General features: G+C 43.8%; 1 protein-coding gene across 1 annotated transcript in view; it reads right to left on the bottom strand.

Moving 5' to 3' along the window:
• The window catches only part of Ak7 (adenylate kinase 7), an 80,220-nt gene that overhangs the window by 59,787 nt on the left and 2,778 nt on the right, over positions 1–17,655 (bottom strand). Inside the window, exons 2-4 of the mRNA XM_036206314.1 lie at positions 15,793–15,981; positions 11,297–11,405; positions 894–988 (exon numbers count right to left, since the gene is read on the bottom strand). Of these exons, the coding sequence (XP_036062207.1) occupies positions 894–988; positions 11,297–11,405; positions 15,793–15,981 (393 nt within the window). The remainder of the gene's footprint in view (positions 1–893; positions 989–11,296; positions 11,406–15,792; positions 15,982–17,655) is intronic.

Below are 17,655 nucleotides of genomic sequence, written 5' to 3'. Positions count from 1 at the left end.
CTCACTCTGCCACACCTTCTATTCCATGATGGTTCATACCCCTTCAGTGAGGCAAGATAAATCGACTCCTGCCAGACACGGTGGCGCACACCCTGAATCTCAGCACTAGGGAAGCAGAGGCAGACCCCTGTAAGTTTAAGGCCAGACCGGTCTGCACAGCAGTTCCCGGCCAGCCAGGGTAGATATGAGACCCTGTCTCAAAAAACAAACAGCCAGGCAGTGGTGGAGCACCCCTTTAGTCCCATCACTCGGGAGGCAGAGGCAGACAGATTTCTGTGAGTTTGAGGCCAGCCTGGTCTACAAAGCAAGTTCCAGGGCTGTTACACAAAGAAACTCTGTCTTGAAAAATACCAAAACAAACCTTCCTCTACCTGCTTCGGTTAGATATTTTGTCAGAGCAATGAGGGAAGTAACCAATGTAATACCCTTCTTGGACCCTTATCATAGGTATGGTCAGGCCTGGACCAAAGCATTGCCATGTAGCAGCATTGCCCACCAGACAGCATTTTAAAGTTCTTGGTGGTGGTAGCTGGGTGGCAGAGTGCTTGTCAAGCATACACAAAGCCCTGGGTTTGAGTCATAGTACCACATAAAAACTGAGTATGGCCATGAATGCTATCATCCCAGCTCTCTGGATACAGAGGTAGAAGGATCTGAAATTAATGCCATCCTTGGGTATACCGTGAGTTTGAGGCCAGCCTGGACTATACCAGGTGCTGTCTCAGAAGATGAAACAACACATACAAAATCACCCAGCCTTGGTGGTGTGTAAAATAATACACTCCCCTCTATGAGAATGTAGTTGATGAACACTGGGATGCTTGAGATGGGGTGGGGTTCGGGAGTGTAGGGATACACAGCTCACTGTGAGGAAAGGCTAGCAGTCCACTCACAGGGTCCAGAGGTTTGGATCTCGCCCATGTCATCACCGTCGACAGCAAAATGAATATCTTTCGCTTTTCAAAATGAGCGACTTCTTCATTCAGTGCTGTGGGGCCAAAACAGAGAGCGTTCATTTGAATCCATGTAAGAGCTTTTTTGCTGTTTTTGTTTTTGTTTTTCAAGACAGGGTTTCTCTGTGTGGTTTTGGTGCCTGTCCTCGATCTCGCTCTGTAGACCAGGCTGGCTTCAAATTCACAGGGATCCGCCTGGCTCTGCCTCCCGAGTGCTGGGTGGCGTGTGCCACCACCACCCGGCTTGTTTTCTTTCTTTCTTTTTTTTTTTTTTTTTTTTTTTTTTTTTGCCAGAGCTGAGGACCAAAATCAGGGCCTTGCACTTGCTAGGCAAGCGCTCTACCACTGAGCTAAATCCCCAACTCCTTGTTTTGTTTTGAACATTTTAATTCTATTTTTAATATGTGTGTCTCGGGTGTGGGTATATCCCTGTGATGGAAGGTGCCAGCAGACCTCAGAGGCATCCAGCTCTCCCTGGAGCTGGATTTAAAGAAGGTTGTGAGCTGCCCAAAACAAGTGTGGGGACTTGTGCAAAAGGCCGCCATTGGAAGGTAAAGGCCTTCTTGGGGTTTCACAGAAGGCATTTCTTCCTAGATTAGGCTTCAGGTGTGGAGGTCATTTAGGATGTATCTTCCCTTCACACTGCAGCCATCTTGGGGGATGAGGTGGGGGCTCTGCCTTGGGGGCCCGAGGCCTGTGGTAGAGAACATAGGTAAGATGGACATGCAGTTTATGAACCAAGTGTGATGAGTGTGTAGAACAGACATGCACAAAAGGCAGCGAGTGTCTCACTAACAGAGGGTTTTGCCACAGGCTATGCTGAGCCTCCCAGAGTCCGGGCTTCTGGTTGCCCTGAAATAGTCTTGCTGTTGAATGATTTTGTTGAGGTACAGTGTGAGGACAGAGGGTCCTATGAGCATCAGGCACATTTCCAGTCCTGTTCGGTGACTCCTTACATAATAGCACACTGAGGTGCTGGTGTCCTCGCTGGGAAAATGCTGGGACTCACCCTAAGATGGGAAAGCAAGTTGGAACTCAGCCTGAGGACACCCTGCGGTGCTTTCCTGCTAATCCCAGCTTTCAAATTCTAGCAAGGGCATTGTCTCTCCATTTAATTTCGCTCTTTCAACTTTTCCTCTCTGCTGTGGCCCGTTTTGTGACTCTGTGTCACATTTCTAGTGCTCTAATTGGGTCACCTTTTTAAAAATGTGTGACACTTAGAATAGGTTGGACATGTTCTGCCTGTTCCCCTGACAGAAGCACTCCTTGCCACGAAAGGTGAAGTAGAAGAATTCTAAACAATTTCAAAATAATAAAGTGTCAGTTAAGAGTAGTGCTTGAAGAAAAAGAGAAAAAAAAGAGAAAAGAAAAAAACAGAGAAGAAAAAAAGAAGTGCTTGTTGTGGAGGATCCCTCCCCCCCCCCCCTCTAAGCTGAGAGATCGAACCCTGGGCCTTGCCCTTGCTAGGCAAGTGCTCTGCCACTGAGCTAACTCCCCGCCTTCTTTTTCTTCTCCCTGTCCTCTAGTCTGGTTTCCAACTAGCTATGTAGCAAAGGATGACCTTGAACTGCTCATTTGGTCTCTATCTCCAAAGTGCTAGGGTTATGGGTGTGACCATCACACCTGGTTTTGTTATGCCCAGATCGCAGGGATCCCCAAAAGGCCACCATGGAGACTGAATCCTGCCTGTAAAGCAAAGAGCCTTTATTTCAAGCTCGAAGTTTGGATTCTCTGTCTGACGCAGCCATGAGAGCAGAGAGCTCTGAGCCCAGGCAGGATAGGGTTTTTTTTTAAGATTTATTTATTTATTATGTATACAATGTTCTGCCTGTGTGTACACCTGCAGGCCAGAAGAGGGCACCAGATCTCATTATTGATAGTTGTGAGCCACCATGTGGTTGCTGGGATTTGAACTCAGGACCTCAGGAAGAACAGCCAGTGCTCTTAACCTTTGAGCCATCTCTCCAGCCCCAGGATAGGGTTTTTAATCATAGTAGAGGTTGGGGTGAGGGGTTTTCTGGGGTTCAGGGCCCTGATTGGCTGACATTTATGTAGGCATACCTGTAAAAGGGAAGTAGGTGTGTGCTAGGCTCAGGGACATCTGGTGATCTTCTCTTATCTAAGGGTTGGAACATTTTGGAATGACTGGTACTTCCCCTTAGATGCTGGCCCATCCCTGTGTGGATCCCTGGGCAGTGTTGGCTTATGGCTTTTCCTGGATCCAGGTGTTGCCTGCCAGTAAGTCTGTCACAGAAGCTGTGTCTGGGCTTCTAAGCCTGTCACGGCAGTTGTGTGGTCAAGCTGTTTTGGGCCCCTACAGTTTATGCAGTGCTGGGGATTGAACCTGTTAGGCAGGCACTCATTTGGGTAACATCTCCAGCCCTGTAGTCTGTCTTTCTTTTCTGTCCTTGTCTTACCTTCCTTTCTTTTTTGCTATTTTGGACAGTTTTTTTTTTTTTTTTTGTGTGTGTGTGTGTGTGTGTGTGTGTGTGTGTGTGTGTGTGTGTGTGTGTAGGCAGCTTGGTTTCAGAATCTCAATTTGTTGTGGAATAGTAGTACACCATGTGAAGATGTATTGCTGTGATTGCTGTTATAAAGAGCTGCATGGCCAATAGCTGGGGAGGGGGGGATAGGCAGGATTTCCAAGGAGACGAAAGAAGAGGAATCTAAGCATGAGAATTACACCAAGAGATGCCTACCAGACAAGGAGGGAGTCAGACACACAGAATGAAAGAAAGGTTAAAAAGCCATATGGCAAAATGTAGATCAAAAGAAGCAGGTTAATTTAAGTTATAAGAGCTGGGACAAGCCAAAGTTAAGGCAGAGCCTTCAGAATTCATAAGTCTTCATGTTGTTATTTGTGAGCTGGTGGCCCAAAGAAAAATCCTACTGCATCAATCCTCCTACCTCAGTGTCCTGAATACCATGTCTGGTATTAAGAATATATATTCCGCCGGGCGGTGGTGGTGCATGCCTTTAATCCCAGCACTCGGGAGGCAGAGCCAGGCGGATCTCTGTGAGTTCGAGGCCAGCCTGGGTTACCAAGTGAGTTCCAGGAAAGGTGCAAAGCTACACAGGGAAACCATGTCTCAAAAACAAAAACAAAAACAAAAACAAAAAAACAAAACAAACAAACAAACAAAAAAAAGAATATATATTTACAGGCTCAGTGGTTGGCTAAGAACATATGCTATTCTTGGAGAAGACCTAAATTGAGTTCCCATTGTGCCCACATCAGTGGCTCTCAGCTTCCTGTAACTCCAGTTCCAGGAGAAATGATGCCTTCTTCTGGCCTCCGTGGGTACACATACATCATGCATACTAAAAATCTTTTTTTTCCCCTCTTTGGCTTTTTGAGACAGGGTTTTGTGGTGATATTTTATTTGTACTGAAATATGATTTTATTTGTATATTAATAAAGTTGCCTTGGGGTTAGAGCAAGCTATAGCAGAAGCTGGGCTGTGGTGGTGCACGCCTTTAATCTCAGCACTTGGTAGGCAGAGCTAGGCGGATCTCTGTGTGTTCAAGGACATAGCCAGCATGGCGACACATGCCTTTAATCTCAATACCAACCATAGAAGACCTGGAGGTCTGTACAGACAGGCAGTGATGAAGAGGTCATGTGGTTGGGTTTATAACCAATGAGAAGGCAGAACAGAAAGTCTATAAAAAAGAGGAAAAACACAGGAAGTAGCTCTCTTGTGGAAAGGAAAGATAGCAGCAGTGAGGGGTAAGATTTTCAGCTCTCAGCTATTGCTCTGACCTCGTGGTTTTTAACTCTGCAATTGGCTCTGTGTTTCTTATTTAACAAGACGGTTACATCTACATTTGGCACCCAACGTGGCAAGAATTCATTAAAAAACCGCTTGGCTTGGCAGTGGGTCCGGCTTCCTGCCTGGGTGGGCTCCCTAGCTCGGGCCTAGCTCGGGCCTAGCTCGACTTAGGACTCAGGGCCAATCGACCTTAGCTACAAGCGGTTACCGCCGCAGCTGGAGTTACTTGCTTAAAAAGCTGGTGCTATGAACAAGTCAGGCCTGCGGAGCTACCGCTAATTGCAATAGCTACGTGCAACTGCACATGAGCTGCTTTTGGCTGAAACGCCAGCGTGTGTGGTCGGTCAGAGCTTAAGGAAGCCAGAGCCCAGGCTCTACTCAGCTCAGACGGGAACATTGAAGCGGTTGGATTCAAGCTTTTAGCCAGAATGTGGCTACGCTTTCTTGTTTTCTTGCTCTCTTTCTCTCTCTGGATTCCCACCTCGGACGCTAGGTAGCTGTTTTGAAATTCCCTCAGATTTCTACTGTTCTATGCAGAATTGGTAGGTCAATTACATCACATATTTTAAAGGAAACTATTTAAAAGAGATTTTTTTTTCCACATTAAAAAAATGGGTTTTATGTGTACATTGGAAGAAAATTGGGCTTTGTTTGAAATTTTAGGCAGTCTGACAATGGAACAACTATATGAGAAGATTAATGTTGATCGAATTATGTACATTATTATTTTTCGTATCCTTATTTTACAATTTAAAAAGATAGTCAATTTAAGTGCCAGGATAAAAATTTTAGAAAAACCTGTTAAACCTGTTAAAATGAATTATAGAGAAATTCAGATTCAGACAGAAGAAATTAACAGTAAAGTTGTTTCACGATTGGATAATAAGGTTATAGAAAGAAAGCCTGTTTTCACACAATCACCCTTAATTTATCTGGTAACCATACAACAGCTACCTGGTCAAGTGAATACACAAAATATTTGGACTCCAGTTGAAATGTTAGACTTACAAAGGTTTAAGGAGGCAATAGTATCTTATGGCATGCATTCCCCATATGTAAAGCAAATTTTAAACTCCTGGTCAACTTATAATAGGATTATACCACAGGACTGGCGAGAGCTGCCACATGCTGTTCTGGAACCCGGACAACAGCTCCAGTGGCAAATGTGGTTCAAAAAGGAAGCTAAAAACATAGCAAAACAATGTAGGGATAAAGGTATACAAGTCTTCCAGGATCAGCTTGTTGGAGAAGGCCAATATGCTGCAGCACAAGCACAATGTTTATATGATATCCAAACCCTAATTCTATGTCGAATGGCAGCCTTGAATGCATGGGACAGATTTGAGGAACCATTGGATAATAGAAAAAACTATTGAATTAAATCAGCCTATTATACTTCATGGATGTGCTGACCTCAGAATGGAAACCAGAATATGTGTTACGTCAGGGACAAGGTTTTGCTTTTGTTTCTGCAGAAGATAAGCTGTGGGTACCATCAAAATTGATAAAGGTTTGATTTGAACAAGAGAGACCTCTTAATTAGAGGAGGTGATAGTTCATCAACCAACATGACTATCCAGTTTAAACTAACTTATACCATTAATATGTGCCTTTTCATTTAATCAGATATAACTTGCCAAAAGGAAACCTCCTCAAAATTAGTCTTGGGGAAGGGTTTTTGTTTTTGTTTTTTAGGAGAATGAAGGCTAAGGAATCTGAAGAACACTGGACAAATGAGACAACTGAAGAAAAAGGACAAATCATCTGTCCCAGGAAAAAGAGTAAAATGGCCTATTGGTATATCACCTTCAAAATTTCGTAAGTCTTCCTAAATGTTTGTTTCTGCTCTTCTCAAAAAAAAAAAAAAAAAAAAAAAAAAGTAAGAAAGAAAGTTAACACTATTGGTCTTCTTGTAGTCCCAGTTCAATTAAAATTTAAAGCTGACTTTGGAGTTGGAGAATGGCTCTCTCCTTCTTTAAACTCAAGCATGTTATTAAAAGGAAAATGCAAACTCCCTGTATCATACCAGAAGAAAGATCCATTTCCTGACATGGGACAGGAGAAAAACCAAATTAATTTAGGGACTATTCTATCTATTACTAATCTCAATTCTTTGATTCTATTCTGATTCTTTAAACTTTTCTTAAAGTATGAATTTTATATCAAAATTTACAAGATTAATATATATATATATTAAACTTCATTAAGATAATAATGGTCATATAGAGTACTAGTTAATTCTAGAGAAAAGGCTTCGATTAGCTGCCTATACATGTCTTTGTGTTTGTGTCTCTTCAGTTTTCTGCACGAAATCACCGCCAGGCTTAAAATCAACTGAAATCTTCAGGAAGAAGACGGGGCTCCACAACGACAATTCCATGTGGAAAATAATATCACTAAGCTGACAAACATCATCTACAGATCAGCTTTGGACTACAAAGTGCTTAGAGCAATTTTGAGAGGGGTAGCTGAGATGATCCAGTTTCAAACACTACTTGAATAAGAACTTGAGATTAAACCCTAAACTTTGGCATAATGCTCAAACTGGACAACAAAGGATATAGTACCTTTCCTAGAATTTGACAATTAACCCAAAATTTTTCTTTTCAGAATAAAGATACCTTCACCCATACCCAGCAGGAAGCAATTTTAAGAATACGACGCCCACATTCACAAAGAGGTGGTGTGGGGTGGGTGGTTTTTGGGTCTTTTAATGGGTTTTGGGTCTGGGATAGTTTTCATTGTTTAAGAGGGTTGGTTACAAGTTGTTGTTAAAGGTTAGGAAAAGGGCTAAGCAAAGGAGATTAGTTTAAGGTTCTTGTTTAAAAAAAAAAGAAAGAAAGAAAAAGACAATTACTAGTTTTAAATACTTTACATTGAATAGCATTGTTTTATATTGTATACAAATTATATATATTGAGATTGAGATTGGTCGAATAGGCTATACATATATTTCTAATCTTGCTCAAGAAATTGTACTTAATACCATTCATTTAACAATGCTGATCCTTGAATGTTATTATTATCAACTATTAGGATATATAGAAATGAAAGTTAGTAGTTACAATTGAACTTGTAGTCATATTAGGTGTGTTTTCAAGATTGAACAGATATATTTTAGATAGACAGGTCTGCTATGGATATCGCTCTATATAAATAAAATGCTTTTTGGCCAGTGGCCAGGCAGGAAGTATAGGTGGGACAAGAGAAGAGAATTCTGGGAGGTGGGAGACTGGGGCAGAGACACCACCAGCTGCCGCCATGACAAGAAAGAGATAAGGTATTGGTAAGCCACGAGCCATGTGGCAAAGTATAGATTAATAGAAATGAGGTAAATATAAGAGTAAGAGCTAGACAATGGTAGGTCTGAGCTAATGGCCAAGCAGTTTAAATAATATAAATGTCTGTGTGTTTATTTTACTAATGGGTTGTTGGACTAACAGGGCTTGGTGGCACCTGGAGAGAAGCTCTCCAACTACACAGGTCATCTTCAAACCCTTCAGAGATCTACAGAATATGGCATTTAAAATGTTTTAATAACTTAGGAATTTTCTTTTTTGTTATGACTATGAGACATGTTGGCTCCTGGCAGTACCAATCTACTTCAGAGAAAATATGGGCATTTAAGAAACTGCATATGGAGTTAACTTTCATTGTGTTAGCCACTGGACAACAAAGTATCCTTGAATCAACTGCTGACAAACAGGACAGACAGGACATGAAACAAAGGACTACTGATTCTTGCCAAAACAAGTGTGGTTGTGGCTTTAGCAAAAGGCATCTTCTGAAGCCAGGACAATATGGCACCATCCCTGAAGTGAGTGACCTTTGCAATCTGTAAAAGGTACTGTGCCCTTTTCTTCGAAGGCAGCTGAACACCAAATGGGCTGATGGCTTCTGCTGTGCAATGGAACAGCAGATGAAACAGTTATTCTTGAAGAGTAACTAAGCTCACACCTCTCACTAGTAGACTGGCGTTTAATAGAGGGATGTGGAGAAGAACAGGATGCCGAGATGAAGCCACATATACACAGCCAAGAAGAATGGACAACTGAATTTAAAAAAAATCAACAATTTCCAGAATTTAAAATCCTGAATCATGACATGACACTAATGTAATTCAGGTGTTTCTGGTACATGGACTGCTTTCACCAAATGTGAGGTCAAACTGTTGACCTTGTATACATCCTAGTTCACAAATGAGTCTGTCAGATACACTAAGCCTATAGGCTGAAGATGATGCCCCAACACTGCAGAAAAACCTCAGGTGACTGTCCAGGCAGCTGGCTGTTTCTGTCAACTCACAATTTTTTTTGGAAGCTGCTTGCATGCACTTCCTGTTTTTGTTTTTTATTAGGTAATATTATTCCTTCTTGGGTCTCTGAGGGAGTTGAAGATCAGTTTTCCTTGTTAAGAATGTCAGAAAAGAAACTCACTAGAGGTGTAAGTGTATAAATTTGAAAGACGTTATAAGACAGTTCTGGGGTTGGGGATTTAGCTCAGTGGTAGAGCGCTTGCCTAGCAAGCACAAGGCCCTGGGTTCGATACTCAGCTCAAAAAAAAAAAAGTCAGTTCTGTTAGTAATATAAGTTAGGATAGAAAGTGAATCAGGTACATTTTGGACTTACCAAAATAGGATAGATAATGGAATTATTTTCTCTGAATTTGTCCAATATGAATGGACAAGACATTTTTTAGGTATTTATTGCTTGTATTTATGGTATATAGTTATTGTACTTTTATATATAATTTTTCTTATATTAGTTATAACTTTTTTCCTTTTTTCTTTTAATAAAAATAGAAAAGGGGAAATGTGGTGATATTTTATTTGTACTGAAATGTGATTTTATTTGTATATTAATAAAGTTGCCTTGGGGTCAGAGCAAGCCATAGCAGAAGTTGCGCAGTGGTGGTGCATGCCTTTAATCCCAGCACTTGGTAGGTAGAGCTAGGTAGATCTCTGTGTGTTCAAGGACACCACCAGCATGGAGACACACACCTTTAATCTCAATACCAACCATAAAGACCTGGAGGTCTTTTTTTTTTTTTTTTTCCTTTTTCCACTGAGGATCGAACCCAGGGCCTTGTGCTTGCTAGGCAAGCACTCTATCACTGAGCTAAATCTCCAACCCGACCTGGAGGTCTTTACAGACAGGCAGTGATGAGGAGGTCATGTGGTTGGATTTATAACCAATGAGAAGGCAGAACAAAAAGTCTATAAAAAAGAGAAAAACACAGGAAGTAGCTCTCTTGTGGAGAGGAAAGACAGAGCAGCAGTGAAGGGTAAGGTTTTCAGCTCTTAGCTATTGCTCTGACCTCTTGGCTATTAACTCTGCAATTGGCTCTGTGTTTCTTACTTAACAAGATGGTTACATCTACAGGGTTTGTCTGTAGCTTTAGAGCCTGTCCTAGACTAGCTCTGTAGACCAGGCTGGTCTCCAACTCACAGAGATCCACCTGCCTCTGCCTCCTAAGTGCTGTGATTACAGGCATGCGACACCACCGCCTGCGTAAAAATTTTTTTTTTTTTCAAAGAATACACATTCATTTTAAGACAAAACAAAATTGGAAAATGTGTACGGGGTAAAAGTCCCTGACTGCTCTTTCTAGACTCACCCCCCACACACATACCACTATGACTGGGCCAGTGCAGTCAGAGTGGCTCTGACTACATTTTCTTTCATAGAAACACTCCACAAGCCATAGAATTCAGTTATACCATTTCTTCCAAGTAGAGAAGTGAAGTTTTCTTTCTTTTTTTTTTTTTCCCAGAGCTGAGAACCAAACCCAGGGCCTTGCGCTTGCTAGGCAAGCAGTCTACCACTGAGCTAAATCCCCAACCCTGAAGTTTTCTTAAAGAAATGAGAGCTGGATGGTAGTGGCGCACGCCTCTAATCCCAGCACTCGGGAGGCAGAGGCAGGAGGCCAGCCTGGTCTACAGAGCTAGTCCAGGACAGGCTCCAAAGCTGCAGATAAACCCTGTCTGGAAAAACCAAAAAAAAAAAAAAAAAAAAAAAAAAAGAAAGAAAGAAAGAGGCAAGATATGCTCTCCACTCTCTGATGGTGCTATCTGTCACAGCTAAAAGAATGTATGTTAACTGTCTAAAATCTGCAGCCAAGGGCTATCGGATGAGGCATGTCAGCATAGGAAATAGCTGAGTACCAGAGGTCACCTCTAGGCCTGAGCCCCTAACCTGCACATCCTACCCACACTCACCCAGACAATGCATCTAGCAACCTGGTAGCATCTTAGAACTCGTGCCTGCACTGGGCTGCACGTGCACATGCTTTAAACAATGAGCACAAGTTACTCCTCTTAGTGACCCTCAGATGAGGCCGCACTTCTCTTTAAACATATCCCAGACCATATCCTGAAATCAAGAAAATGAATGGGCAGATCTAGGCTGAATTCACTCGAACACCCTTCAGACTTCAGGTACTTCTCAGACTAGTTCTTCCCAGGCTCTCAAAGTAGCTTCGCATAAACAGCGTCCCCTTACGATTACAAAGGGTAAACCGGGAGGCGGGACTGTAGCATTCTCAATTTCTAGCAGCTCCTAGCTCACTGACCCGAGACTGCCCATACAGCTTCCTCCACTTGCTGCGCACTTTCAGTGATGTTGTAGATGACAACGTCACACTCCAGCAGCCGCGTGAGGAGGTCTTCTCGGGAGATTCCCTGAAAAGAAAAGCAACAGTCGTTTTGCGTCAATCGGTCGACAAGGGAACAGACAGGCTCCGAATTAGATCTGCCCACCCGACCCCCACCCCAGGAGAGGCAGGGTGTTTGCATAAGCATTTCTATTAAAATGAAATCTCCAGGTTGGGGATTTAGCTCAGTGGTAGAGCTCTTGACTGGCAAGCACAAGGCCCTGGGTTCGATCCTTAGCTAAAAAACAGAAAAAAAAGAAAAAAAAAAGAAAATAGTTAAATAGTTGGGTGGTGGTGGCACACACTTTTAATCCCAGCACTCGGGAGGTAGAGGCAGGCAGGTCTTTGTGAGTTTGAGGCCAGCCTGGGCTACCAAGTGAGTTCCAGGAAAGGAGCAAAGCTACACAGAGAAACCCTGTCTCAAAAAAAAACAAAAAAAACAAAAAAAAACAAAAACAAAAAAACCCCACCACCACCACCACCAACAACAAAAAAAAGAAAATGAAATCTCGGCTCTCTTTTGCATGTAATTCACAAGCAACAAAGATATCATCGAAAACAGCCTGGAATGGGAAGTTTTAAAAACTGCAAAATGTGTGCAAAAAACCCATCTGCCTCACAAGTGTGAGGACCTGAGTTCAGTCCTCAGAACTTACATAAAAGCAAGCCGGGTGGTGGTGGCGCACGACTGTAATCCCAGCACTCGGGAGGCAGAGGCAGGTGAATCTCTGTGAGTTCGAAGCCAGCCTGGTCTACAAAGCGAGTTCCAGGACAGGCTCCAAAGCTACACAGAGAAACCCTGTCTCAAAAAACAAACAAAACAAAACAAAACAATGCAGGGCTGGCTATGACGGCTCCCACTTGTAAAACTGGGGAGGTAAAGGTGGGAGGATTCTTGGGGCTCCTTCACCATCCAGCTTAGCCTACGGGGTGAGCAACAGGCCAAGGAGAGGCTGTCTCAGAGGAGGAAGACACCAACGCTGTCTTCCAGTTTCCACCCAGGCATGCTCGTGTACTATACTCCGGCCCCTTTCAGGTCCTTTTGCATTCATCTACTCTAATTTGCTTGGGCGACTAGAACAAAGCGCAAGACACTGAGTGTCTTAACTCACTGAAATGCACCACTACTCTCTTAGGGTCACCATTGCTGTGATGAAACACCATGACCAAAGTGACTTGGGGAGGAAAGGGTTTATTTTACTCAGTTCCATATAACAGGTCATTATCAAAAGCAGTGAGGACAGGAACTCAAGCAGGGCAGGAACTTGGAGGCAGGAGCTGATGCAGAGGCCATGGAGGGCTGCTGCTTACTGGCTTGCTCTCCATGGCTTACTCAGCCTGCTTTCTTATAGAACCCAGGACCACCTGCCCAGGGGTGGCACCACCCACAATGTGCTGGGCCCTCCCCCATCAATCACTAGTTAAGAAAATGCCCTACAGGCTTGTGTACAGCCCGATCTTATGGGGACATTTTCTTTCTTTTTTAAAAAATATTTATTTATTTATTATGTATATAGTGTTCTGTTGGCATGTTTGCCTGCAGGCCAGAAGAGGGCACCAGATCTTATTACAGATGGCTGTGAGCCACCATGCATTTGCTGGGAATTGAACTCAGGACCTCTGGAAGAGCAGCCAGTGCCCTTAACCGCTGAGCCATCTCTCCAGCTCCCGGGGACATTTTCTTAATTAAGGCTCCCTCCTCTCAGATGACTTTAGCTTGTGTCAAGTTAACATAAAACCATCTAGCACAACCACCATCTAGAGCAGTGGTTCTCAACCTGTGAGTCAAGACCCCTTTGGGGGTCGAATGGCCCTTTCACAGGGGTTGCCTAAGATCATCAGAAAACACAGATATTTACATTATGATTCCTAACAGTAGCAAAATTACAGTTATGAAGTAGCAACGAAAATCATTTTATGGTTGGGGGTCACTACAGCATGAGGGACTGTATTAAAGGGTCGCTGCATCAGGAAGGTTGAGAACCGCTGCTCTAGAGGCTCAGTTCCAGGGCCAAGGTGTCCCAAGCAAGTTGGCTCCCGACAGGTGGAGGGGAGAATCCACTTTCCCTCTCCTTTAGCGGCCATCGAGCGATGGCAATGGCCGCTAATGTGTAGCTTCCTAGACACATGGCTCCCATTTCTGTCTTGATGTTCTCACTGTTTGGTCCTACTGTGTGTTCTCTCCTTGCACAGTCGGCCCAGAAAAAGACCCTTTAAGAGGCCGATATCATAGGTTGAATTGTTGCCTCTCCCTGAAAGGATATTGCCTTTGTCAGTGCTGTAGCACTGTGAAGAGACACCATGGCCAAGACAATTCATACAAGAAAGCATTTAATTGGGGGCTTGTTTACAGTTTCAGAGAGCTGGAGTCCTTACCCATCAGGGTGGGCAGTATTGGCAACAGGCAGGCACCCATGGTGCTGGAGCAATAGCTGAGAGCCTACGTCTGATCCACAGGCAGGAGGCAGAGAGAAAGAGACTGGACCTGGAATAGGCTTTTGAAGCCTCCAATCCCACTCCTAGTGACCAACAAGGCCACACCTGTAGCTGGAGAGCTTCTCTTTGGGTCCCACCAAGCCCCTGCAGTCCCACAGCCCACTTATAAAATAAACACACAGATGCTTATATTATTTAAACTGTTTGGCCTAATGGCTCAGGCTTCTAGCTAGCTGTTTTTATTTATTTAATTTATTTTTTTGTATGTGGAGCTGAGGATCGAATCCAGGGCTTTGCGCTTGCTAGGCAAGCGCTCTACCACTGAGCTAAATCCCCAACCCCGCTAGCTGTTTTTATATCTTAAATTAACCCATATCTATTCGTCTATAAGTTGCCATGTGGCTCGTGGATTACCGGTACGTTACATCTCACTTGTCATGGTGGAAGGTGGCAGCGTCTCTCTGCCTCAGCCTTTTATTTCCCAGACCTCTCCTCTCTCTTTGTCCCGTCTATACTTTTTGGTCTGGCTGCTGGCCAATCAGTGTTTTATTTATCAATCAATCATCCACAGCACGCACCTCCTAATCCTTCCCAAACAGTTCCACCAACTGGGAACCAACCATTCAAATATATGACCTATGGGAGCCATTCTCATTCCAACCACCACAGATGTATTGACATCCTAACTTCTAGTACTTCAATCTGCCACCTTATCTGAAGACAGGGTCTCTGTTATGGTTGAAATTTGGGATGGCTCCATTGGCTCACATATCTGAACACTGGCCCTCATTTGTACTGAATGGCCCTGAACTTGTGATTCTTCTGTCTTTACCTCCCAAATGTTGGAGTACAAGAATGAGCCAGGAGGAACAGCTGCAATACAGGGCTCAATAATACTTTTCTCACATATTGTAATTAACATTGGTAATGAGTTAAATCTTAAGGTAAGAACAGGTTATGAGGTGCGCAGCACTGTATGGTGGGTTTAGAGAGTAGAGGGCCAGGTGGATGGAGAGGTTATCCTGGGAGAGAGGGCACCTCTTCTAGAGGTACAGAAATGTCTCCCAGTGAGGACAGGGTCTAATTTGTCAGGTAAAGGTGGCACAGATGCTCAGTAGGCATATAGAAGGCATGTGTGTCCCCATTGCCACACACTATTCCTCTTTCCTGTAAAATCACGTGGCCTTATGATTGATGCTCCATAGAGAGAAGGTTTTTATGAGTTTGGAAGTCAGGACTAGACACATCTCTTCCAAGAATATCTCATTTAAATTCTTTGCTATGGCCCCAAATTTAAAGTGGAGACTTTACATTGTGGTATTTTCTGTCACAGAAGAAAGATGTGTCCTGGGCTAGGGAGATGGCTCAGTAATTGGTGCACAATTGTGAGGACCTTAGTTCGGATCCCCGGCACCCATGTTAACCTGGATGCAGTAGAGAGACACATGCAGAAGTCTGAAGAGATGGGAGGCAATGACAGAAGGATCTGAACGCCCATGGGCCAGCTAGCCTGGTGTAGGCAGCAATATCCAACAATGTGACCCTGTCTCAAAATGCAAGGCAAACATTTACTCCTCTGATTTCTGTATGTGCACTGTGACATGCACACACCTGCAGTCATGAACACAGATGAAACAAAGATTTAAAAAAACTAAAAAGATGGGCTGGAGAGATGGCTCAGAGGTTAAGAGCACTGACTGCTCTTCCAGAGGTCCTGAGTTCAATTCCTAGCAACCATGTGGTGGCTCACAACCATCTGTAATGAGATCTGGTGCCTTCTTCTGGCCTGCAGTCATACATGCTGTATACATAATAAATAAATAAATCTTAAAAACAACAACAACAAAAACTAAAAAGGTATTTCCCATGTCCCGCCATGTAAGCCTGCCTGTAGAACAGAAGGGCTGAGATGGCGGAGGGGGGTGGCACCAACGGGATTCTGCCCTCATCAAGTCCCACAGAGAGCCCCGGGGGCTTACTGAGTATGTCTCCACTGCAAAGTCGGGCCTGACGCTTCCCGGCTTGGCCAAGGTGCCTACGATCTGGAATGTGCCCTCCTTCACTTTTGCGGTGGAAGCTTCTGGAGCTGCTGGCTTTGTTTCATCTTCTTCTTCCTCCTCTTCCGCAATCTCCTCCAGGGAAGCCCCAGCCACACAGTTGGCTAGGAACTGCAAGAGAATGGAAATGTCCTGGGCGCTGAGTGATGATTCTAGACTCTTGCCTTTACTGGGTACCCCACAGACTGGGCAAGAGCCCTGGACCTCATGGTCATAACAAGGCTGATGTGACCATGCTCGCCCCACAGGGGAGAAGACACTGAATAGTTAGCAACACAGGGGCAGAGAGCTTCCGCAGCTGCTTGCTTTAGCTCAAGGTAGAGCTGGGCTCTGGTGAAAATGTTTGTCTTGTTCAATGGGAACACAGATCTGCAAGATGGGCCCCTGAGGTCATTTAAAATCAGTTTGCTCCCAGGCGGTGGTGGCGCACACCTTTAATCCCAGCACTCGGGAGGCAGAGCCAAGCGGATCTCTGGGAGTTCGAGGCCAGCCTGGGCTACCAAGTGAGTTCCAGGAAAGGCGCAAAGCTACACAGAGAAACCCTGTCCCGAAAAACAAAAACAACAACAACAAGAAAATCAGTTTGTCAGTGGGGTATGGTGGCACAGGCCTTTAATCCCAGCACTCTGGAGGCAGGTGGATCCCTGAGTTTACAAAGCCAGTTCTGGTCGACAAAGCCAGTTCCAGGAAAGCAAGGGCTATGCAGAAAAACCCTGTCTTGAAAACCAAACAAACAAAAATCAGTTTGCCTAGCTTTACCCGTCCCTCTTCCTCCCTGCCTCCCTCCTTCTTCTCCATCTATGTCTTTCTCTCTTGAAGCAGAATTTCATGTATTTTAGGATGGCCTCAAACTTGCTATGTAGCCAAAGATGACCTCAACTTCTAAGCTCCTGAATGCAATCACAGTCACAGACAACCAGGTTTGCTTTGTGCCTGCTAGGCAAGCACCATGCTGGCTCAGCTACATCCCTAGTCTAAAACTATCCAATGGTTACATCTAAAAAACAAACAAACAAACAAAACCAGATGAAATTCAATTTAAAACATTATTTTAGTACTGAGGATCAAAAGCAGGTCCTTGTACATGCTGACCGAGATCACTACCACATCCTTTAGCCCTAAATGTTTTATTTAATCTAATAAACCCAAAGCACTGTTTATCAGTTTAATATACAATCAATATAAATTATGGCTGTGGTGTATCTTATTTATATATTTTTGGTTTTTCAAGACAAGTTTTCCCTGTGAAGCTCTGGCTGTCCTGGAACTCACTCTGTAGACCAGGCTGGCCTTGAACTCAGAGATCCACCTGCCTCTGCCTCATCAGTACTGGGATTAAAGGCGTGCACCACCACTGCCTGGCTTGTGATGTATTTTAAACACAGGGCTTCATAGATGCTAGGCAAATGCTCCACCATGAAGATGTTTTCTGTTATGGGGTATTCACTAGAGAAGACTGCTCAAACATGGGTTTAAACCAATAGAAAGTCTTTATTAGCCAGCTGTCGACAACATTGGGTGCTCAGGATCCTAGTGTAGTACTGAGCCTTTTTCAGGGTGAGCTTTTAAGCACAAAAACCACGTTCTGGGTTGACATACTTCAGTTAACAACAGTTAGCCAGAAGCCAAACTACAAAAGCTAAACAGCAAGGTTAATACATTTTGAGATGTTCCCAGTGAGAAAAAAAAAAATTAGAGATACATTTTGCAATTGCAAATTGCTGACTTTGCTTCTGTAAACTTGCTTGCGTTAGACACTAACCCATCCCCTCCCTGGAAATAAGT

The sequence above is a fragment of the Onychomys torridus genome, chromosome 14 (assembly GCF_903995425.1).
Source record: "Onychomys torridus chromosome 14, mOncTor1.1, whole genome shotgun sequence".
Taxonomy (NCBI): Eukaryota; Metazoa; Chordata; class Mammalia; order Rodentia; family Cricetidae; genus Onychomys; species Onychomys torridus.
Note: the sequence above shows the minus strand (reverse complement) of the source record. Positions and strands in the feature narration are given on the sequence as shown.